Source organism: Pseudophryne corroboree, chromosome 7 (genome assembly GCF_028390025.1).
Source record: "Pseudophryne corroboree isolate aPseCor3 chromosome 7, aPseCor3.hap2, whole genome shotgun sequence".
NCBI classification, from domain to species: domain Eukaryota; kingdom Metazoa; phylum Chordata; class Amphibia; order Anura; family Myobatrachidae; genus Pseudophryne; species Pseudophryne corroboree.
Window position 1 is genome coordinate 278,054,933 of NC_086450.1, and position 24,863 is coordinate 278,079,795.

Below are 24,863 nucleotides of genomic sequence, written 5' to 3' on the forward strand. Positions count from 1 at the left end.
TATATATAGCAGTACGGTACGGAAGGGCCACTGCCTCTACCTACCTCTGTGTCGTCCAAGTATACTATCCATCTAGATTCTATACCTGGTGGTGCATTTTAATTTTGCAGTTTGCTGACAGTGAGCCACCAGTATATATAGCAGTACGGTACGGAAGGACACTGCTCTACCCTATCTCTGTGTCGTCATGTATACTATCCATCTAGATTCTATACCTGTGGTGCATTTTAGTTTTGCAGTTTGCTGACAGTGACCACCAGTATATATAGCAGTACGGTACGGAAGGCCACTGCTCTACCTACCTCTGTGTCATCAAGTATACTGTCCATCTAGATTCTATACATGTGGTGCATTTTAGTTTGCAGTTTGCTGACAGTGACCACTAGTGTATATATAGCAGTACGGTACGGAAGGCCACTGCTCTACCTACCCTCTGTGTCGTCAAGTATACTATCCATCTAGATTCTATACCTGTGGTGCATTTTAGTTTTGCAGTTTGCTGACAGTGACCACCAGTATATATAGCAGTACGGTACGGAAGGCCACTGCTCTACCTATCTCTGTGTCGTCAAGTATGCTATCCATCTAGATTCTATACCTGTGGTGCATTTTATGTTTGCAGTTTGGCTGACGAGTGACCAGCCAGTATATATAGCAGTACGGTGACGGGGAAGGCCACTGCTCTACCTTCCTCTTTGTCGGTCAAGTATACTGTCCATCTAGATTCTATACCTGTGGTGGCATTTTAGTTTTGCAGTTTGCTGACAGTGACCACCAGTATATATAGCAGTACGGTATGGAAGGCCACTGCTCTACCTACCTCTGTGTCGTCAAGTATACTATCCATCTAGATTCTATACCTGTGGTGCATTTTAGTTTTGCAGTTTGCTGACAGTGACCACCATGTATATATAGCAGTACGGTACGGTAGGGCCACTGCTCTACCTACCTCTGTGTGCTCAAGTACTACTAGCCATCTAGATTCTATACTGTGGTGCATTTTAGTTTTTGCAGTTTGCTGACAGTGACCACTAGTATATATAGCAGTACGGTACGGAAGGCCACTGCTCTACCTACCTCTGTGTCGTCAAGTATACTATCCCATCTAGATTCTATACCTGTGGTGCATTTTAGTTTTGCAGTTTGCTGACAGTGACCACCAGTATATATAGCAGTACGTACGGAAGGCCACTGCTCTACCTATCTCTGTGTCGTCAAGTATACTATCCATCTAGATTCTATACCTGTGTTTGCATTTTAGTTTTGCAGTTTGCTGACAGTGACCACAAGTATATATAGCAGTACGGTACGGAAGGCCACTGCTCTACCTTCCTCTGTGTCGTCAAGTAGACGTATCCATCTAGATTCTATAACTGGTGCATTTTAGTTTTGCAGTTTGCTGACAGTGACCACCAGTATATATAGCAGTACGGTACGGAAGGCACTGCTCTACCGTACCTCTGTGTCGTCAGTATGCTATCCATCTAGATTCTATACCTGTGGTGCATTTTAGTTTTGCAGTTTGCTGACAGTGACCACCAGTATATATAGCAGTACGGTACGGAAGGCCACTGCTCTACCTACCTCTGTGTCGTCAAGTATGCTATCCATCTAGATTCTATACCTGTGGTGCATTTTAGTTTTGCAGGTTTGCTGACAGTGACCACCAGTATATATAGGCAGTACTGTACGGAGGCCACTGCTCTACCTACCTCTGTGTCGTCAAGTATACTATCCATCTAGATTCTATACCTGTGGTGCATTTTAGTTTTGCAGTTTGCTGACAGTGACCACTAGTATATATAGCAGTACGGTACGGAAGGCCACTGCTCTACCTACCTCTGTGTCGTCAAGTAATACTATCCATCTAGATTCTATACCTGTGGTGCATTTTAGTTTTGCAGTTTGCTGACAGTGACCACCGTATATATAGCAGTTACGGTACGGAAGGCCACTGCTCTACCTACCTCTGTGTCGTCAAGTATACTGTCCATCTAGATTCTATACATGTGGTGCATTTTAGTTTTGCAGTTTGCTGACAGTGACCACCAGTAGTATATAGCAGTACGGTACGGAAGGCGCACTGCTCTACCTACCTCTGTGTCGTCAGGTATACGTGTCCATCTAGATTCTTACATGTGGTGCATTTTAGTTTGCAGTTTGCTGACAGTGACCACTAGTGTATATATAGCAGTACGGTAGCGGAAGGCCACTGCTCTACCTACCTCTGTGTCGTCAAGTATACTATCCATCTAGATTCTATACTGTGGTGCATTTTAGTTTTGCCAGTCTTTGCTGACAGTGACCACCAGTATATATAGCAGTACGGTACGGAAGGCCACTGCTCTACCTATCTCTGTGTCGTCAAGTATACTATCCATCTAGATTCTATACCTGTGGTGCATTTTAGTTTTGCAGTTTGCTGACAGTGACCACCAGTATATATAGCAGTACGGTACGGAAGGCCACTGCTCTACCTACCTCTGTGTCGTCAAGTATACTGTCCATCTAGATTCTATACCTGTGGTGCATTTTAGTTTTGCAGTTTGCTGACAGTGACCACCAGTGTATATATAGCAGTACGGTATGGAAGGCCACTGCTCTACCTACCTCTGTGTCGTCAAGTATACTATCCATCTAGATTCTATACCTTTGGTGCATTTTAGTTTTGCAGTTTGCTGACAGTGACCACACAGTATATATAGCAGTACGGTACGGAAGGCCACTGCTCTACCTACCTCTGTGTCGTCAAGTATACTATCCATCTAGATTCTATACCTGTGGTGCATTTTAGTTTTGCAGTTTGCTGACAGTGACCACCAGTATATATAGCAGTACGGTACGGAAAGCCACAGCTCTACCTACCTCTGTGTCGTCAAGTATACTATCCATCTAGATTCTATACCTGTGGTGCATTTTAGTTTTGCAGTTTGCTGACAGTGACACCAGTATATATAGCAGTACGGTACGGAAGGCCACTGCTCTACTACCTCTGTGTCATCAAGTATACTATCCATCTAGATTCTATACCTGTGGTGCATTTTAGTTTTGCAGTTTGCTGACAGTGACCACCAGTATATATAGCAGTACGGTACGGAAGGCCACTGCTCTACCTATCTCTGTGTCGTCAAGTATACTGTCCATCTAGATTCTATACCTGTGGTGCATTTTAGTTTTGCAGTTTGCTGACAGTGACCACCAGTATATATAGCAGTACGGTACGGAAGGCCACTGCTCTACCTACCTCTGTGTCGTCAAGTATACTGTCCATCTAGTTTCTATACCTGTGGTGCATTTTAGTTTTGCAGTTTGCTGACAGTGACCACCAGTGTATATATAGCAGTACGGTACGGAAGGCCACTGCTCTACCTACCTCTGTGTTGTCAAGTATACTATCCATCTAGATTCTATACCTGTGGTGCATTTTAGTTTTGCAGTTTGCTGACAGTGACCACTAGTATATATAGCAGTACGGTACGGAAGGCCACTGCTCTACCTACCTCTGTGTCGTCAAGTATACTATCCATCTAGATTCTATACCTGTGGTGCATTTTAGTTTTGCAGTTTGCTGACAGTGACCACCAGTATATATAGCAGTACGGTACGGAAGGCCACTGCTCTACCTATCTCTGTGTCGTCAAGTATACTATCCATCTAGATTCTATACCTGTGGTGCATTTTAGTTTTGCAGTTTGCTGACAGTGACCACCAGTATATATAGCAGTACGGTACGGAAGGCCACTGCTCTACCTACCTCTGTGTCATCAAGTATACTATCCATCTAGATTCTATACCTGTGGTGCATTTTAGTTTTGCAGTTTGCTGACAGTGACCACCAGTATATATAGCAGTACGGTACGGAAGGCCACTGCTCTACCTACCTCTGTGTCATCAAGTATACTATCCATCTAGATTCTATACCTGTGGTGCATTTTAGTTTTGCAGTTTGCTGACAGTGACCACCAGTATATATAGCAGTACGGTACGGAAGGCCACTGCTCTACCTATCTCTGTGTCGTCAAGTATACTGTCCATCTAGATTCTATACCTGTGGTGCATTTTAGTTTTGCAGTTTGCTGACAGTGACCACAAGTATATATAGCAGTACGGTACGGAAGGCCACTGCTCTACCTTCCTCTGTGTCGTCAAGTATACTATCCATCTAGATTCTATACCTGTGGTGCATTTTAGTTTTGCAGTTTGCTGACAGTGACCACCAGTATATATAGCAGTACGGTACGGAAGGCCACTGCTCTACCTACCTCTGTGTCGTCAAGTATGCTATCCATCTAGATTCTATACCTGTGGTGCATTTTAGTTTTGCAGTTTGCTGACAGTGACCACCAGTATATATAGCAGTACGGTACGGAAGGCCACTGCTCTACCTACCTCTGTGACGTCAAGTATGCTATCCATCTAGATTCTATACCTGTGGTGCATTTTAGTTTTGCAGTTTGCTGACAGTGACCACCAGTATATATAGCAGTACGGTACGGAAGGCCACTGCTCTACCTACCTCTGTGTCGTCAAGTATACTATCCATCTAGATTCTATACCTGTGGTGCATTTTAGTTTTGCAGTTTGCTGACAGTGACCACTAGTATATATAGCGGTACGGAAGGCCACTGCTCTACCTACCTCTGTGTCGTCAAGTATACTATCCATCTTGATTCTATACCTGTGGTGCATTTTAGTTTTGCAGTTTGCTGACAGTGACCACCAGTATATATAGCAGTACGGTACGGAAGGCCACTGCTCTACCTACCTCTGTGTCGTCAAGTATACTATCCATCTAGATTCTATACCTGTGGTGCATTTTAGTTTTGCAGTTTGCTGACAGTGACCAATAGTATATATAGCAGTACGGTACGGAAGGCCACTGCTCTACCTACCTCTGTGTCGTCAAGTATACTATCCATCTAGATTCTATACCTGTGGTGCATTTTAGTTTTGCAGTTTGCTGACAGGGACCACCAGTATATATAGCAGTACGGTACGGAAGGCCACTGCTCTACCTACCTCTGTGTCGTCAAGTATACTGTCCATCTAGATTCTATACCTGTGGTGCATTTTAGTTTTGCAGTTTGCTGACAGTGACCACTAGTGTGTATATATAGCAGTACGGTACGGAAGGCCACTGCTCTACCTACCTCTGTGTTGTCAAGTATACTATCCATCTAGATTCTATACCTGTGGTGCATTTTAGTTTTGCAGTTTGCTGACAGTGACCACTAGTATATATAGCAGTACGGTACGGAAGGCCACTGCTCTACCTACCTCTGTGTCGTCAAGTATACTATCCATCTAGATTCTATACCTGTGGTGCATTTTAGTTTTGCAGTTTGCTGACAGTGACCACCAGTATATATAGCAGTACGGTACGGAAGGCCACTGCTCTACCTATCTCTGTGTCAAGTATACTATCCATCTAGATTCTATACCTGTGGTGCATTTTAATTTTGCAGTTTGCTGACAGTGACCACCAGTATATATAGCAGTACGGTACGGAAGGCCACTGCTCTACCTATCTCTGTGTCGTCAAGTATACTATCCATCTAGATTCTATACCTGTGGTGCATTTTAGTTTTGCAGTTTGCTGACAGTGACCACCAGTATATATAGCAGTACGGTACGGAAGGCCACTGCTCTACCTACCTCTGTGTCGTCAAGTATACTGTCCATCTAGATTCTATACCTGTGGTGCATTTTAGTTTTGCAGTTTGCTGACAGTGACCACCAGTGTATATATAGCAGTACGGTATGGAAGGCCACTGCTCTACCTACCTCTGTGTCGTCAAGTATACTATCCATCTAGAGTCTATACCTGTGGTGCATTTTAGTTTTGCAGTTTGCTGACAGTGACCACCAGTATATATAGCAGTACGGTACGGAAGGCCACTGCTCTACCTACCTCTGTGTCGTCAAGTATACTATCCATCTAGATTCTATACCTGTGGTGCATTTTAGTTTTGCAGTTTGCTGACAGTGACCACCAGTATATATAGCAGTACGGTACGGAAGGCCACTGCTCTACCTACCTCTGTGTCGTCAAATATACTATCCATCTAGATTCTATACCTGTGGTGCATTTTAGTTTTGCAGTTTGCTGACAGTGACCACCAGTATATATAGCAGTACGGTACGGAAGGCCACTGCTCTACCTACCTCTGTGTCGTCAAGTATACTATCCATCTAGATTCTATACCTGTGGTGCATTTTAGTTTTGCAGTTTGCTGACAGTGACCACCAGTATATATAGCAGTACGGTACGGAAGGCCACTGCTCTACCTACCTCTGTGTCGTCAAGTATACTATCCATCTAGATTCTATACCTGTGGTGCATTTTAGTTTTGCAGTTTGCTGACAGTGACCACCAGTATATATAGCAGTACGGTACGGAAGGCCACTGCTCTACCTACCTCTGTGTCGTCAAGTATACTATCCATCTAGATTCTATACCTGTGGTGCATTTTAGTTTTGCAGTTTGCTGACAGTGACCACAAGTATATATAGCAGTACGGTACGGAAGGCCACTGCTCTACCTACCTCTGTGTCGTCAAGTATACTATCCATCTAGATTCTATACCTGTGGTGCATTTTAATTTTGCAGTTTGCTGACAGTGACCACCAGTATATATAGCAGTACGGTACGGAAGGACACTGCTCTACCTATCTCTGTGTCGTCAAGTATACTATCCATCTAGATTCTATACCTGTGGTGCATTTTAGTTTTGCAGTTTGCTGACAGTGACCACCAGTATATATAGCAGTACGGTACGGAAGGCCACTGCTCTACCTACCTCTGTGTCATCAAGTATACTGTCCATCTAGATTCTATACCTGTGGTGCATTTTAGTTTTGCAGTTTGCTGACAGTGACCAAAAGTGTATATATAGCAGTATGGTACGGAAGGCCACTGCTCTACCTACCTCTGTGTTGTCAAGTATACTATCCATCTAGATTCTATACCTGTGGTGCATTTTAGTTTTGCAGTTTGCTGACAGTGACCACCAGTATATATAGCAGTACGGTACGGAAGGCCACTGCTCTACCTACCTCTGTGTCGTCAAGTATACTATCCATCTAGATTCTATACCTGTGGTGCATTTTAGTTTTGCAGTTTGCTGACAGTGACCACCAGTATATATAGCAGTACGGTACGGAAGGCCACTGCTCTACCTACCTCTGTGTCGTCAAGTATACTATCCATCTAGATTCTATACCTGTGGTGCATTTTAGTTTTGCAGTTTGCTGACAGTGACCACCAGTATATATAGCAGTACGGTACGGAAGGCCACTGCTCTACCTACCTCTGTGTCGTCAAGTATACTATCCATCTAGATTCTATACCTGTGGTGCATTTTAGTTTTGCAGTTTGCTGACAGTGACCACCAGTATATATAGCAGTACGGTACGGAAGGCCACTGCTCTACCTACCTCTGTGTCGTCAAGTATACTATCCATCTAGATTCTATACCTGTGGTACATTTTAGTTTTGCAGTTTGCTGACAGGGACCACCAGTATATATAGCAGTACGGTACGGAAGGCCACTGCTCTACCTATCTCTGTGTCGTCAAGTATACTATCCATCTAGATTCTATACCTGTGGTGCATTTTAGTTTTGCAGTTTGCTGACAGTGACCACCAGTATATATAGCAGTACGGTACGGAAGGCCACTGCTCTACCTACCTCTGTGTCGTCAAGTATACTGTCCATCTAGATTCTATACCTGTGGTGCATTTTAGTTTTGCAGTTTGCTGACAGTGACCACTAGTGTGTATATATAGCAGTACGGTACGGAAGGCCACTGCTCTACCTACCTCTGTGTTGTCAAGTATACTATCCATCTAGATTCTATACCTGTGGTGCATTTTAGTTTTGCAGTTTGCTGACAGTGACCACTAGTATATATAGCAGTACGGTACGGAAGGCCACTGCTCTACCTACCTCTGTGTCGTCAAGTATACTGTCCATCTAGATTCTATACCTGTGGTGCATTTTAGTTTTGCAGTTTGCTTACAGTGACCACCAGTGTATATATAGCAGTATGGTACGGAAGGCCACTGCTCTACCTACCTCTGTGTTGTCAAGTATACTATCCATCTAGATTCTATACCTGTGGTGCATTTTAGTTTTGCAGTTTGCTGACAGTGACCACTAGTATATATAGCAGTACGGTACGGAAGGCCACTGCTCTACCTACCTCTGTGTCGTCAAGTATACTATCCATCTAGATTCTATACCTGTGGTGCATTTTAGTTTTGCAGTTTGCTGACAGTGACCACCAGTATATATAGCAGTACGGTACGGAAGGCCACTGCTCTACCTACCTCTGTGTCGTCAAGTATACTATCCATCTAGATTCTATACCTGTGGTGCATTTTAGTTTTGCAGTTTGCTGACAGTGACCACCAGTATATATAGCAGTACGGTACGGAAGGCCACTGCTCTACCTATCTCTGTGTCGTCAAGTATACTATCCATCTAGATTCTATACCTGTGGTGCATTTTAGTTTTGCAGTTTGCTGACAGTGACCACCAGTAAATATAGCAGTACGGTACGAAAGGCCACTGCTCTACCTACCTCTGTGTCGTCAAGTATACTGTCCATCTAGATTCTATACCGGTGGTGCATTTTAGTTTTGCAGTTTGCTGACAGTGACCACTAGTGTATATATAGCAGTACGGTACGGAAGGCCACTGCTCTACCTACCTCTGTGTTGTCAAGTATACTATCCATCTAGATTCTATACCTGTGGTGCATTTTAGTTTTGCAGTTTGCTGACAGTGACCACCAGTATATATATAGCAGTACGGTACGGAAGGCAACTGCTCTACCTACCTCTGTGTCGTCAAGTATACTATCCATCTAGATTCTATACCTGTGGTGCATTTTAGTTTTGCAGTTTGCTGACAGTGACCACCAGTATATATAGCAGTACGGTACGGAAGGCCACTGCTCTACCTACCTCTGTGTCGTCAAGTATACTATCCATCTAGATTCTATACCTGTGGTGCATTTTAGTTTTGCAGTTTGCTGACAGTGACCACCAGTATATATAGCAGTACGGTACGGAAGGCCACTGCTCTACCTACCTCTGTGTCGTCAAGTATACTGTCCATCTAGATTCTATACCTGTGGTGCATTTTAGTTTTGCAGTTTGCTGACAGTGACCACCAGTGTATATATAGCAGTACGGTATGGAAGGCCACTGCTCTACCTACCTCTGTGTCATCAAGTATACTGTCCATCTAGATTCTATACCTGTGGTGCATTTTAGTTTTGCAGTTTGCTGACAGTGACCACCAGTGTATATATAGCAGTACGGTACGGAAGGCCACTGCTCTACCTACCTCTGTGTCGTCAAGTATACTATCCATCTAGATTCTATACCTGTGGTGCATTTTAGTTTTGCAGTTTGCTGACAGTGACCACCAGTATATATAGCAGTACGGTACGGAAGGCCACTGCTCTACCTACCTCTATGTCGTCAAATATACTATCCATCTAGATTCTATACCTGTGGTGCATTTTAGTTTTGCAGTTTGCTGACAGTGACCACCAGTATATATAGCAGTACGGTACGGAAGGCCACTGCTCTACCTACCTCTGTGTCGTCAAGTATACTATCCATCTAGATTCTATACCTGTGGTGCATTTTAGTTTTGCAGTTTGCTGACAGTGACCACCAGTATATATAGCAGTACGGTACGGAAGGCCACTGCTCTACCTACCGTTGTGTCGTCAAGTATACTATCCATCTACATTCTATACCTGTGATGCATTTTAGTTTTGCAGTTTGCTGACAGTGACCACCAGTATATAAAGCAGTACGGTACGGAAGGCCACTGCTCTACCTACCTCTGTGTCGTCAAGTATACTATCCATCTAGATTCTATACCTGTGGTGCATTTTAGTTTTGCAGTTTGCTGACAGTGACCACTAGTATATATAGCAGTACGGTACGGAAGGCCACTGCTCTACCTACCTCTGTGTCGTCAAGTATACTATCCATCTAGATTCTATACCTGTGGTGCATTTTAGTTTTGCAGTTTGCTGACAGTGACCACCAGTATATATAGCAGTACGGTACGGAAGGCCACTGCTCTACCTACCTCTGTGTCGTCAGGTATACTATTCATCTAGATTCTATACCTGTGGTGCATTTTAGTTTGCAGTTTGCTGACAGTGACCACCAGTATATATAGCAGTATGGTATGGAAGGCCACTGCTCTACCTACCTCTGTGTCGTCAAGTATACTATCCATCTAGATTCTATACCTGTGGTGCATTTTAGTTTGCAGTTTGCTGGCAGTGAACACCAGTATATATAGCAGTACGGTACGGATGGCCACTGCTCTACCTACCTCTGTGTCGTCAAGTATACTATCCATCTAGATTCTATACCTGTGGTGCATTTTAGTTTTGCAGTTTCCTGACAGTAACCACCAGTATATATAGCAGTACGGTACGGAAGGCCACGGCTCTACCTACCTCTGTGTCGTCAAGTATACTATACATCTAGATTCTATACCTGTGGTGCATTTTAGTTTTGCAGTTTGCTGACAGTGACCACCAGTATATATAGCAGTATGGTACGGAAGGCCACTGCTCTACCTACCTCTGTGTCATCAAGTATACTATCCATCTAGATCAGGGGTGGGCAATTATTTCAGCTGAGGGGCCACTTGACATTTCCTGTCAGTATCCGAGGGCCACATACAAAATAGCAGCTCCCCCCACTTGCCAAAAATATAGGGACGTGCTTCATGTGGAAGGGGTGTGGGCAAAAAATAATACAGATTCATATTAGGCTGCACAATAGTCTCCATTATTCAAATTGCGCCACACAGCGCCACTTACACACATTACACCAGATAGAGCCCCTTTTACACAGTATGGAAGGTAGAGCCCCTTTTACACATTACAGCAGGTAGAGCCCCCTTTTACACATTAACATTTTATTTAGGATAATTATTGTGCAGCAAGCAAATTATCCAGTGTCTTATGGCCCCTGGGGAAAGGTGTGACACAGTGACAGAACACGGGGAGGGGGGTGACAGTGATAGAATACGGTGGGGGTGACACGGTGACAGAACACGGGGTGTGTGACACGGTGACAGAACTATTTTTTTAAAGAGTGCCATCCTGTCTGACACTGCAGTGCCACTCCTAGATGGGCCAGGTGTTTGTGTCGGCCACTTGTGTCGCTTAGCTTAGTCACACAGCGACCTTGGTGCGCCTTTTTTTTCTTTGCATCATGTGCTGTTTAGGGACTATTTTTTTGAAGTGCCATCCTGCCTGACACTGCAGTGCCACTCCTAGATGGGCCAGGTGTTTGTGTCGGCCACTTGTGTCGCTTAGCTTAGTCACACAGCGACCTTGGTGCGCCTTTTTTTCTTTGCATCATGTGCTGTTTAGGGACTATTTTTTTGAAGTGCCATCCTGCCTGACACTGCAGTGCCACTCCTAGATGGGCCAGGTGTTTGTGTTGGCCACTTGTGTCGCTTAGCTTAGCCATCCAGCGACCTCGGTGCAAATTTTAGAACTAAAAATAATATTGTGAGGTGTGAGGTGTTCAGAATAGACTGAAAATGAGTGGAAATTATGGTTATTGAGGTTAATAATACTATGAGATTAAAATGACCCCCAAATTCTATGATTTAAGCTGTTTTTGAGGGTTTTTTTGTAAAACACCCGAATCCAAAACACACCCAAATCCGACAAAAAATTTTCAGGGAGGTTTTGGCAAAACGCGTCCGAATCCAAAACACGGCCGCGGATCCGAATACAAAACCAAAACACAAAACCCGAAAAATTTCCGGTGCACATCTCTAGATACGTACAGTATTTGTACTGCACTTTACATTTGTAAGATACTGTACATGGATGCCCATATATGCAAGATGGCTATTCTAAGTAAAATGAAAAGCATTATATAGAAATAGCATAAAAGCTTATATGAAGCTGCGCAAAGGAATCTTAAAGTGAATATGCATAATTAAAAATAAAACTTTCAATAATTTAAACATTTTCATACTAAAAGTATTTTATTTTACGAAAAAGAGAACAGTTAATGTTATTAACTTTTGTTTTTTTATGACCACATAACCATGGTGTAATACAAGAAAATATATAAGCTATCATTTTCTGAAACGAAACACAGAGATTCATTTTTATTTGCCATATAAGAAAAAAATGTCTTACCTCTTTTAGAAACTTCTCAACGTTGAACCAGTGCACAGCACAAAACGCAGTTATTAAGTCCACAGAGGCATTATCCACCGGTATGTCCTCAGCTGGAGTGACACTGAGGAAATGACATGGAATGTTTTTTGCAATTTTAAATATGTACAATAAATGATACATTACAACTAACAGTGTTTCTTTATAACATGCACCCAAACAAAGGGCCTGATTCAGAGGTGAATGTATTTCGGACAGCAGCTGTGTCTTTAGACGCACCTGCTGTGCGAAAATATGCTAATGCAAATGCATGCTACCTGATGGCTTTTCTGATCCGCTGCTGCATACAAAGATGCAGTATTGAATCATCTGTGATACCATTGGACATCTGAGTAACCCTACAAAACATGGTTGACACCCTCCGTTTTGCAGATTAGGGGGGCACTGCAACTGTAGTTGTATCCACTGATTTGCACATGCACAGTGCTGATCCTGTGCTTGCCCAGGTACATTTATGTAAGCTATCAAGCACTTATTGACATTTACATTTTAAAGACCACTCCCAAACCCCCACCCCCCTTCCCTTCACGCAAACCCCCCACCTCTCCACACCCATCAGTGGTGGATTCTAGTAGGGGGTCCTAATGTCACCACAGACATTCTTCTCTGATCTGACATGTACACTTTGCAGATGCATCCATGACATGTGCCCACAGCCTGCACCAAAACCAAAGCCCCAAACTCCTGGAGGGCTGAGCACTGCAGCGCACACACTTACCAGCAACACACAGTCACCGGCACCGCTAATCGAGACCAGGCTCCAAGTCTCCTCAACAAGCTGCCAGTCTGCAGTCCCGCTCTGAAGAAACAGGGCAGGTGGGGAGGATTCGGAGAGGAGGGGAGGACACAGTGTTATGTGTGACTAGCGTGACGTAATTCCACACAGGGACTGGCTGATGGAGTTCTTGACAGCTGACCTGGGGCTGGGGGCAATGAGGGGTGACCACCTGGCCTGGGGGGCCACTGAACCAAAAAATAAATGCATTTAACTACATAGTGGGATGCCCGTGGCTGGCACGATACCGCGATCTATATAATTAAATCAATGCCATGCTGCTGCCGCTGCTAGACCTTGGGGCCCCTCACAATATCAGTGTCCGGGAAGGGTGTCCCCTTTGAGCCCCCTGTTGCCGGGCCAGGTCCCAGGCCAGTAGATATGGAGGGCATTAAATACCAAGTTATAGCTTGGTAGGCGTGGGGTGCACTCTACGTTGTGTAAAGGTTTACTAGCAGTGATGGATTTTACCTAGGGGCTGCAGGGCTGCAGAAATCCCAATATAATCTCCCCCCTGCAGGGAATGCCTGGCAGTGTTAGTTGCAGTGACTTCCCATAGGAAGCGCTCCCTGTTAATCACAGCCAGACAGGCACACCCGGGAGGAGGTGTTTTCTCTCCCTGGGTATGCCAGTTTGGAGCTTTTGTTATTTTACTTTTTTTTTCCTGAATAATGCAGTTTGAAGTACCACCAAGGGGATGTAATAGTAGGGGCCCATGTTTAGAGTTGTGGCTAGTCCCCAGAGGGGACTGTGTCAGCTGCTCCTTAGTAATTTATCAGCCAGTGTCAGGTGACTAGTGAACCTTTTAAAAGCCATAAGATATGTGGCTGGTACACATTAAACCTAGTGGGCATATTTGCAGTTATATTATGTGTGATACAGTTGCCAGGTTTTAATTTGTAAGACTCTGTGATAGTGTAGAACCTGCATGAAGGTGGTGTACCTTGGCGAGCGGTTTGCAGGCTTCCGTGCATTGGCCAATTCACTAACTAAACCCCCATCATTTATTTATTGATGTTGTGAAAATAAGTGAGCTTGCTATGGTGAGTGCTGAATTTTCTGTTTGTATATATTTAAGTAGGTGGCCATGGGCTACATGCACCCCACCCTATGAGTGGTGAGTGCAGACATTGCACCCCGCTTCTAGGGTGGCGAGTGCTGTGGTTTTATATTTGTTTGTGTGTATATATATATTAGTGATGTGCACCAGAAATTTTTCGGGTTTTGTGTTTTGGTTTTGGATTCGGTTCCGCGGCCGTGTTTTGGATTCAGACGCGTTTTGGCAAAATCTCCCTGAAAATTTTTTGTCGGATTCGGGTGTGTTTTGAATTCGGGTGTTTTTTTTTTACAAAAAAACCCTCAAAAACAGCTTAAATCATAGAATTTGGGGGTCATTTTGATCCCATAGTATTATTAACCTCAATAACCATAATTTCCACTCATTTTCAGTCTATTCTGAACACATCACAACTCACAATATTATTTTTAGTCCTAAAATTTGCACCGAGGTTGCTGGATGGCTAAGCTAAGCGAAACAACTGGCCGACACAAACACCTGGCCCATCTAGGAGTGGCACTGCAGTGTCAGGCAGGATGGCACTTAAAAAAAATTGTCCCCAAACAGCACATGATGCAAAGAAAAAAAGAGGCGCACCAAGGTCGCTGTGTGACTAAGCTAAGCGACACAAGTGGCCGACACAAACACCTGGCCCATCTAGGAGTGGCACTGCAGTGCCAGACAGGATGGCACTTCAAAAAAATAGTCCCCAAACAGCACATGATGCAAAGAAAAAGAGGCGCAATGAGGTAGCTGTGTGACTAAGCTAAGCGACCCAAGTTGCCGACACAAACACCTGGCCCATCTAGGAGTGGCACTGCACTGTCAGACAGGATGGCACTTCAAAAAAATAGTCCCCAAACAGCACATGATGCAAAGAAAAAAAAGAGGCGCAATGAGGTAGCTGTGTGACTAAGCTAAGCGACCCAAGTGGCCGACACAAACACCTGGCCCATCTAGGAGTGGCACTGCAGTGTCAGACAGGATGGCACTTCAAAAAAATAGTCCCCAAACAGCACATGATGCAAAGAAAAAAAGAGGCGCACCAAGGTCGCTGTGTGACTAAGCTAAGCGACACAAGTGGCCGACACAAACACCTGGCCCATCTAGGAGTGGCACTGCAGTGTCAGGCAGGATGGCACTTCAAAAAATTGTCCCCAAACAGCACATGATGCAAAGAAAAATGAAAGAAAAAAGAGGTGCAAGATGGAATTGTCCTTGGGCCCTCCCACCCACCCTTATGTTGTATAAACAGGACATGCACACTTTAACGAACCCATCATTTCAGCGACAGGGTCTGCCACACGACTGTGACTGAAATGACTGGTTGGTTTGGGCCCCCACCAAAAAAGTAGCAATCAATCTCTCCTTGCACAAACTGGCTCTACAGAGACAAGATGTCTACCTCATCATCATCCTCCGATTCCTCACCCCTTTCACTGTGTACATCCCCCTCCTCACAGATTATTAATTCGTCCCCACTGGAATCCACCATCTCAGATCCCTGTGTACTTTCTGGAGGCAATTGCTGGTGAATGTCTCCACGGAGGAATTGATTATAATTTATTTTGATGAACATCATCTTCTCCACATTTTCTGGAAGTAACCTCGTACGCCGATTGCTGACAAGGTGAGCGGCTGCACTAAACACTCTTTCGGAGTACACACTGGAGGGAGGGCAACTTAGGTAGAATAAAGCCAGTTTGTGCAAGGGCCTCCAAATTGCCTCTTTTTCCTGCCAGTATACAGATGGACTGTCTGACGTGCCTACTTGGATGCGGTCACTCATATAATCCTCCACCATTCTTTCAATGGTGACAGAATCATATGCAGTGACAGTAGACGACATGTCAGTAATCGTTGCCAGGTCCTTCAGTCCGGACCAGATGTCAGCACTCGCTCCAGACTGCCCTGCATCACCGCCAGCAGGTGGGCTCGGAATTCTTAGCGTTTTCCTCGCACCCCCAGTTGTGGGAGAATGTGAAGGAGGTGCTGTTGACGGGTCACGTTCCGCTTGACTTGACAATTTTCTCACCAGCAGGTCTTTGAACCTCTGCAGACTTGTGTCTGCCGGAAAGAGAGATACAACGTAGGTTTTAAATCTAGGATCGAGCACGGTGGCCAAAATGTAGTGCTCTGATTTCAACAGATTGACCACCCGTGAATCCTGGTTAAGCGAATTAAGGGCTCCATCCACAAGTCCTACATGCCTAGCGGAATCGCTCTGTTTTAGCTCCTCCTTCAATGTCTCCAGCTTCTTCTGCAAAAGCCTGATGAGAGGAATGACCTGACTCAGGCTGGCAGTGTCTGAACTGACTTCACGTGTGGCAAGTTCAAAGGGTTGCAGAACCTTGCACAACGTTGAAATCATTCTCCACTGCGCTTGAGTCAGGTGCATTCCCCCTCCTTTGCCTATATCGTGGGCAGATGTATAGGCTTGAATTGCCTTTTGCTGCTCCTCCATCCTCTGAAGCATATAGAGGGTTGAATTCCACCTCGTTACCACCTCTTGCTTCAGATGATGGCAGGGCAGGTTCAGGACTGTTTGCTGGTGCTCCAGTCTTCGGCACGCGGTGGCTGAATGCCGAAAATGGCCCGCAATTCTTCGGGCCACTGACAGCATCTCTTGCATGCCCCTGTCGTTTTTTAAATAATTCTGCACCACCAAATACAATGTATGTGCAAAACATGGGACGTGCTGGAATTTGCCCAGATGTAATGCACGCACAATATTGGTGGCGTTGTCCGATGTCACAAATCCCCAGGAGAGTCCAATTGGGGTAATCCATTCTGCGATGATGTTCCTCAGTTTCCGTAAGAGGTTGTCAGCTGTGTGCCTCTTATGGAAAGCGGTGATACAAAGCGTAGCCTGCCTAGGAACGAGTTGGCGTTTGCGAGATGCTGCTACTGGTTCCGCCGCTGCTGTTCTTGCTGCGGGAGGCAATACATCTACCCAGTGGGCTGTCACAGTCATATAGTCCTGAGTCTGCCCTGCTCCACTTGTCCACATGTCCGTGGTTAAGTGGACATTGGGTACAACTGCATTTTTTAGGACACTGGTGACTCTTTTTCTGACGTCTGTGTACATTTTCGGTATCGCCTGCCTAGAGAAATGGAACCTAGATGGTATTTGGTACCGGGGACACAGTACCTCAAACAAGTCTCTAGTTGCCTGTGAATTAACGGTGGATACCGGAACCACGTCTCTCACCACCCAGGCTGACAAGACCTGAGTTATCCGCTTTGCAGCAGGATGACTGCTGTGATATTTCATCTTCCTCGCAAAGGACTGTTGGACAGTCAATTGCTTACTGGAAGTAGTACAAGTGGTCTTCCGACTTCCCCTCTGGGATGACGATCGACTCCCAGCACAACAACAGCAGCGCCAGCAGCAGTAGGCATTTGTTACGCACACAAGTGCTAACAGGAGTATACCGGTGTATGAACATAGAGGGAAGCGAAGCAAACAAACTCACAGACCGTATAACATAACATACACAGGAGGTGATGGAATAACTAATAAACACAAAGTGAACGGAGAAGCCCAAAGGCTCAGGAATTGGGTGTCTCCCTAGTGTCAGGAATGCTCAGATGGAATAGAGCGGACAATGAAGCGATGTGTAGTGATTTAACATGTGGAGCACCTGAAATGATGTTGCTAAGAGCAACAGAGAAAACCCAAAAGGGTTACCAACGGGTGTGGGAATAAACTCCTTGGTCAGAGATAGAAATATAGACACAAGGAGAGTATTCACAATCCTAACCCCCCCTTGCAGGGCACAGGTTCCGCTTACTGCCACTAAACTGACACCTGGACACCCTGCACAGGATTAAGCAAGCAGGTCTGAGAGTACAGCCGCAAACCTGCTGGGTTCACTGAATAGCATAAGAACACCAGCAGGTCAAACAACTGACTCCAGTCTTACTGCTAGGTCCGGATTGGCAGAATGAAGTAGCGAATCCCAAGGCCTATCCGCAGTAAGCAACAAGTAAATACAAAGTCACACAGTACTAGCTAACTCTTTGGAACTGACTAACAAACAAAGATTCAGCAGCATTTGCCTAGCATGAGAGGATGGTTTATATAGCAGGTGCTGTCCACGCCCCACTCAGACCTCACAGACTGTGAGCACAAAACCAGCGCCGGATTCCCTGCCGTGCACAGAGCCTGTAACCACTACACAGTGAAAACCCGGACCGGAGTATCAGCTGCGCTCAGGTTACTTCGCTAACACTTGCCTCCCGGTTGCCATGGCGACGTGGCAGCACAGAGCTGGAGATCCTAACAGCGTTACACTCAAGGATGCATCGGAGGAATCCCAGGCAGGAGAGGACTCGTCAGACTTGCCAGTGACATGGCCTGCAGGACTATTGGCTTTCCTGTGTAAGGTGGAAATTGACACTGAGGGAGTTGGTGGTGTGGTTTGCAGGAGCTTGGTTACAAGAGGAAGGGATTTAATGGTCAGTGGACTGCTTCCGCTGTCATCCAAAGTTTTTTAACTTGTCACTGACTTCTGATGAATGTGGACCAGGTAACGTATAAGGGAGGATGTTCCTAGGTGGTTAACGTCCTTACCCCTACTTATTACAGCTTGACAAAGGCAACACACGGCTTGACACCTGTTGTCCGCATTTGTGTTGAAATAATTCCACACCGAAGAGGTGATTTTTTTTGTATTTTGACCAGGCATGTCAATGGCCATATTCGTCCCACAGACAACAGGTGTCTCCCCGGGTGCCTGACATAAACAAACCACCTCACCTTCAGAATCCTTCTTGTCAATTTCATGCCCAGCGCCAGCAACACCCATATCCTCATCCTGGTGTACTACAACAGTGACATCTTCAATTTGACTATCAGGAACTGGACTGCGGGTGCTCCTGCCAGCACTTGCAGGGGGCGTGCAAATGGTGGAAGGCGCAAGCTCTTCCCGTCTAGTGTTGGGAAGGTCAGGCATCGCAACCGACACAATTGGACTCTCCTTGGGGATTTGTGATTTAGAAGAACGCACAGTTCTTTGCTGTGCTTTTGCCAGCTTAAGTCTTTTCATTTTTCTAGCGAGAGGATGAGTGCTTCCATCCTCATGTGAATCTGAACCACTAGCCATGAACATAGGCCAGGGCCTCAGCCGTTCTTTGCCACTCCGTGTCGTAAATGGCATATTGGAAGTTTACGCTTCTCATCAGACGCTTTCAATTTTGATTTTTGGGTAATTTTACTGAACTTTTGTTTTTTGGATTTTACATGCTCTCTACTATGACATTGTGCATCGGCCTTGGCAGACGACGTTGATGGCATTTCATCGTCTCGGTCATGACTAGTGGCAGCAGCTTCAGCACGAGGTGGAAGTGGATCTTGATCTTTCCCTATTTTAACCTCCACATTTTTGTTCTAAATTTTTTAATGTGTGGAATTATATGCCAGTATCAATAGCAATGGCCTACTACTATATATACTGCGCACAACTGAAATGCACCACAGGTATGGATGTATAGTATACTTGACGACACAGAGGTAGGTAGAGCAGTGGCCTTCCGTACCGTACTGCTATATATACTGGTGGTCACTGTCAGCAAACTGCAAAACTAAAATGCACCACAGGTATAGAATCTAGATGGATAGTATACTTGATGACACAGAGGTAGGTAGAGCAGTGGCCTTCCGTACCGTACTGCTATATATACTGGTGGTCACTGTCAGCAAACTGCAAAACTAAAATGCACCACAGGTATAGAATCTAGATGGATAGTATACTTGACGACACAGAGGTAGGTAGAGCAGTGGCCTTCCGTACCGTACCCCTATATATACTGGTGGTCACTGTCAGCAAAACTCTGCACTGTACTCCTTCTATATAATACTGCTGGTCCCCAGTCCCCACAATAAAGCAGTGTGAGCACAGATATATGCAGCACACTGACCACAGATATGGAGTGTTTTTCAGGCAGACAACTTATACTGGTGGTCACTGGTCAGCAAAACTCTGCACTGTACTCCTCCTATATAATATACTGCTGGTCCCCAGTCCCCACAATAAAGCAGTGTGAGCAAAGACATATGCAGCACACTGAGCACAGATATGGAGTGTTTTTCAGGCAGACAACGTATACTGGTGGTCACTGTCAGCAAAACTCTGCACTGTACTCCTCCTATATAATACTGCTGGTCCCCAGTCCCCACAATAAAGCAGTGTGAGCACAGATATATACAGCACACTGAGCACAGATATGGAGTGTTTTTCAGGCAGACAACGTATACTGGTGGTCACTGTCAGCAAAACTCTGCACTGTACTCCTCCTATATAATACAGCTGCTCCCCAGTCCCCACAATTAAGCAGTGTGAGCACAGATATATGCAGCACACTGAGCACAGATATGGAGTGTTTTTCAGGCAGACAACGTATACTGGTGGTCACTGATCAGCAAAACTCTGCACTGTACTCCTCCTATATAATACAGCTGCTCCCCAGTCCCCACAATTAAGCAATAAGCACAAATATTTGCATCAACATTAATAACCGGAGAGGACGCCAGCCACGTCCTCTACCTAACATTTCCAATGCACGAGTGAAAATGGCGGCGACGCGTGGCTGCTTATATAGAATCCGAATCTCGCGAGAATCCGACAGCGGGATGATGATGTTCGGGCGCGCTCGGGTTAACCGAGCCATACGGGAGTATCCGAGTATGCCTCGGACCCGTGTAAAATGGGTGTAGTTCGGGGGGGTTCGGGAACCGAACCCGCTCATCACTAATATATATATATATATATATATATATATATATATATATATATATATATATATATATATATATATATATATATATACATATACATACCCTCCAACATGACCCACCCCACTAGGTACGAAATGCTCTGTTTCTGGACTTCCCTTTTGATTTATTATTGCCATCACCTGTGAAAAAACAGCTTTCTTATCATTTAACTAGTTCAACACAGGTGATGGAAATTATAAATTAAGAGGGAAGTCCAGAAACAGAGAATTTTGTACCTAGTGGGGCGGGTCATGTTGGAGGGTCTATATATATATATATATATATATATATATATATATATATATATATATATATATATATATATATATATATATATATATATATACACACACACAGGTTAAGAATCCCATATCCAAAATACTTGGGACCAAAAGTTTTTTGGATAACGGATTTTTCAGTTTTTTTGGAATAATTGCATACCATAATGAGATATCATGGCGAAGGGACCCAAGTCTAAGCGCAGAATTAGAAACATAGAATGTGATGGCAGATAAGAACCACTTGGCCCATCTAGACCTACCTTTTTTTTTAAACTCTTTAGGCAATTTCAAACCCTTAGGTGGTCATTCCGAGTTGTTCGCTCGTTGCCGTTTTTCGCAACGCAGCGATTAGGTGAAAAATGCGCATGCTCATTAGCAGAACTTCTACTAAATAATTCCCACGCAGGGCGCATGCGCTAAGTTATTTAACACAAAACTTAGTAGATTTGCTGGTGTTCATGCGGCGCTTTTCAGTCGCACTGCTGATCGGTGAGTGATTGACAGGAAAGGGGCGTTTCTGGGAGGTAACTGAGCGTTTTCCGGGAGTGTGCTAAAAAACGCAGGCGTGCCAGGTACAAACGCAGGAGTGGCTGGAGAAACGGGGGGCGTGTTTGGGACGTCAAACCAGGAACTAAACGGACTGAGGTGATCGCAATCTAGGAGTAGGTCTGGAGCTAATCAGAAACTGCAGGGAATTATTTAGTAGCAGTTCTGCTAATCTTTTGTTCGCTATTCTGCTAAGCTAAGATACACTCCCAGAGGGAGGCGGCCTAGCGTGTGCAATGCTGCTAAAAGCAGCTAGCGAGCGAACAACTCGGAATGACCATCATAGTTCTTTGTAAGGATATTCATCTGCCTATCCCATGCATATTTAAATTGCTCTACTAACTTAGCCTCTACCACCTCTGACGGGAGGCTATTCCACTTGTCTCCTACCCTTTCTATGAATATTGGAGGTCATTCCGAGTTGTTCGCTCGCAAGGCGATTTTAGCAGAGTTGCTCACGCTATGCCGCTAACTACTGGGAGTGAATCTTAGCATCTTAAAATTGCGAACGAAGTAATCGCAATATTGCGATTACACACCTCGTAGCAGTTTCTGAGTAGCTTCAGACTTACTCGGCATCTGCGATCAGTTCAGTGCTTGTCGTCCCTGGTTTGACGTCACAAACACACCCAGCGTTTTCCCAGACACTCCTCCGTTTCTCCGGCCACTCCTGCGTTTTTTCCGGAAACGGTAGCGTTTTTTCCCACACGCCCATAAAACGGCCTGTTTCCGCCCAGTAACACCCATTTCCTGTCAATCACATTACGATCGCCAGACCGATGAAAAAGCCGTGAGTAAAATTACTAAGTGCATAGCAAATTTACTTGGCGCAGTCGCAGTGCGGACATTGCGCATGCGCATTAAGCGGAAAATCGATGCGATGCGAAGATTTTTACCGAGCGAACAACTCGGAATGAGGGCCATTGCCTCAGCATTAAGGAGATGGGAGCAGGAGTCAGCTGCAAAGTATTGTTTGGGGTAAGTAAAATCTTTGTTACTATAATTGCAAGTAAAGAATGCCTGACCATTTGCTCCTACTGTTGTCAAATGGATAAATAGTGCTTGTTCTATCACCGTCTTAAAAACAAAATCCTAAACAAGGCTATAAAAAAAAGAATTTACTACTTCATTTGTATATTTGCCATCTTCGAGACACACACACACACACACACACACACACACACACACACACACACACACACACACACACACACAGTGGTTCTCAACAGAGCACAAAAATGGTACAGATAAGAATGTTTATACCACAATAGCCAACAGGGATGCGGTTTAGATGCCGGGGCAGCAGTTGGAATGCCGACACCCGTCAGAATGTTGACGCCGGAATCCCAACCGTAAGCATAGCGGGTGAGTTAGTGTTAGGGACAGGTTTGGGTTAGGCACTAAGGAGGGAGTTTAGGGTTAGGCTGCGGGAAGGGAGGGTTAGGGGGTAGAGAAGAGGGGGTAACATATTTACCCAAACCCTGTTGGGTAAAAGATAAGGATGCCCGCGTCGGTAAAGTGACTGCTGGCATCCCCCTATCAGTCAAACCTACTGAACCCAGGCAATGTGGATGGTCCGGTCACGCCTGCATTAGCCGGATTGTGCCCACAAAACGGCAGCCAAATGCCACCATGCCGCCCAGCGACCGACTCTGCCATTCAATCAGGCAGAGGCGATAGCTAGGCAATGACAGCCGTCGGCTGTCAGCCATGCGCCGGTGCACTGCGGCATCGGTGCATGCGCAGTTCTGACCTTATCGCTGAGCTGCGAAGAACTGCAGCGAGAGATCAGGTCAGAATGACCCCCTATGTGCGCACTCACTTGTTACAAACATATAATGTAAGTGTCTGGCGGCAGCAGTAGCTTCAGATGAGGTGGTTGCAGGAAGGAAGAAAGCCCAGTCCGCAGTGCTTAGGCAACTGGGCTGGGCTGTGCCCCGTTTCCCCGTAGATAGTGGTCATCTTTGGCTTTCCTGAATAAAAACAATTACATTATAATGTTTCTAAGTCAGGGCAAGACCCATTAAATTAAGGTGCCAGCATCTGATGCACTTATTCTGTGGTTCTGGGGTGACCACTATATAATATAGAGAGCATCAGTGACGCCATATTATACAGGGAGCTTTAGGGACGCCATATAATACAGAGAGCATCAGTGACGACATATAATACATAGAGGATCAGTGCCGCCATATAATACAGAGAGCTTCAGTGACGACATATAATACATAGAGGATCAGTAATGTCATATAATACAGGGAGCTTCAGTGACGCCATATAATACATAGAGGATCAGTGCCGCCATATAATACAGAGAGCTTCAGTGACACCATATAATACAGAGAGCATCAGTGATGCCATAAAATACCGAGCGTCTGTGACGTCATATAATTCAGAGGGTATCAGTTACGCCATGTAATAGAGAGCATCTGTGACGCCATATAATACAGAGAGCATCAGTGATGCCATATAATACAGAGGGCATCAGTGACACCATATAATACAGAGAGCATCAGTGACATCATATAATACCGAGTGTCTGTGGCGTCATATAATACAGAGGGTATCAGTGACGCAATGTAATAGAGAGCATCTGTGATGCCATATAAAATAGAGAGCATCAGTGATACAATATAATACAGAGGGCATCAGTGACGCCATGTAATGGAGAGCATCTGTGATGCCATATAATACAGAGAGCGTCTGTGACCCACCCCATATCACAGTTTCCCCTCTCCTCATGTTACACAACAGCACCCATGTCACACAGTCACCCCCTCCTCATGTTACACTGCAGCCCCCATGTTATACAGTTACCCCTCTCCCCATGTTACATAGTTTTACTTCCCTCTACATGGTACAAAGTAACAAATCCCCCCCCCCCCAAGGTACACAGTTACTCCCCCCTCTCCATGGTACACAGTAACATACACAGGGCCAGATTATCCTAGGGGTGACAAGGACAGCCGTCCCGGGCCCCCACACATTAGGGGCCCCCGCAGACTGCTTTATAAATCGGAGCAGTCTCTCTCAGCAGCCACCGAGAAGCTCTGTATACAGAGTGTACACGGAGCTCCTCAGAAGCTGCTGACAGAGACTGCTCCGATTTAAAACGCAGTCTGTGGGGGCCCCTAATGTGTGGGGGCCCCGGGACGGCCACCCTTGTCGCCCCTAGGA

The 24,863-nt window shown here is 45.2% G+C and overlaps 1 protein-coding gene and 1 long non-coding RNA gene across 2 annotated transcripts in view; one reads left to right on the forward strand and one right to left on the reverse strand.

Annotated features, from left to right (window-relative positions):
* Positions 1-24,863, reverse strand: part of LOC134945093 (putative methyltransferase DDB_G0268948) — a 182,106-nt gene that overhangs the window by 126,626 nt on the left and 30,617 nt on the right. The window contains exon 3 of the mRNA XM_063934151.1: positions 12,211-12,313. Within this exon, the coding sequence (XP_063790221.1) occupies positions 12,211-12,313 (103 nt within the window). The remainder of the gene's footprint in view (positions 1-12,210; positions 12,314-24,863) is intronic.
* The window catches only part of LOC134945094 (uncharacterized), an 89,351-nt gene that overhangs the window by 41,638 nt on the left and 22,850 nt on the right, over positions 1-24,863 (forward strand). The window lies entirely within an intron of this gene.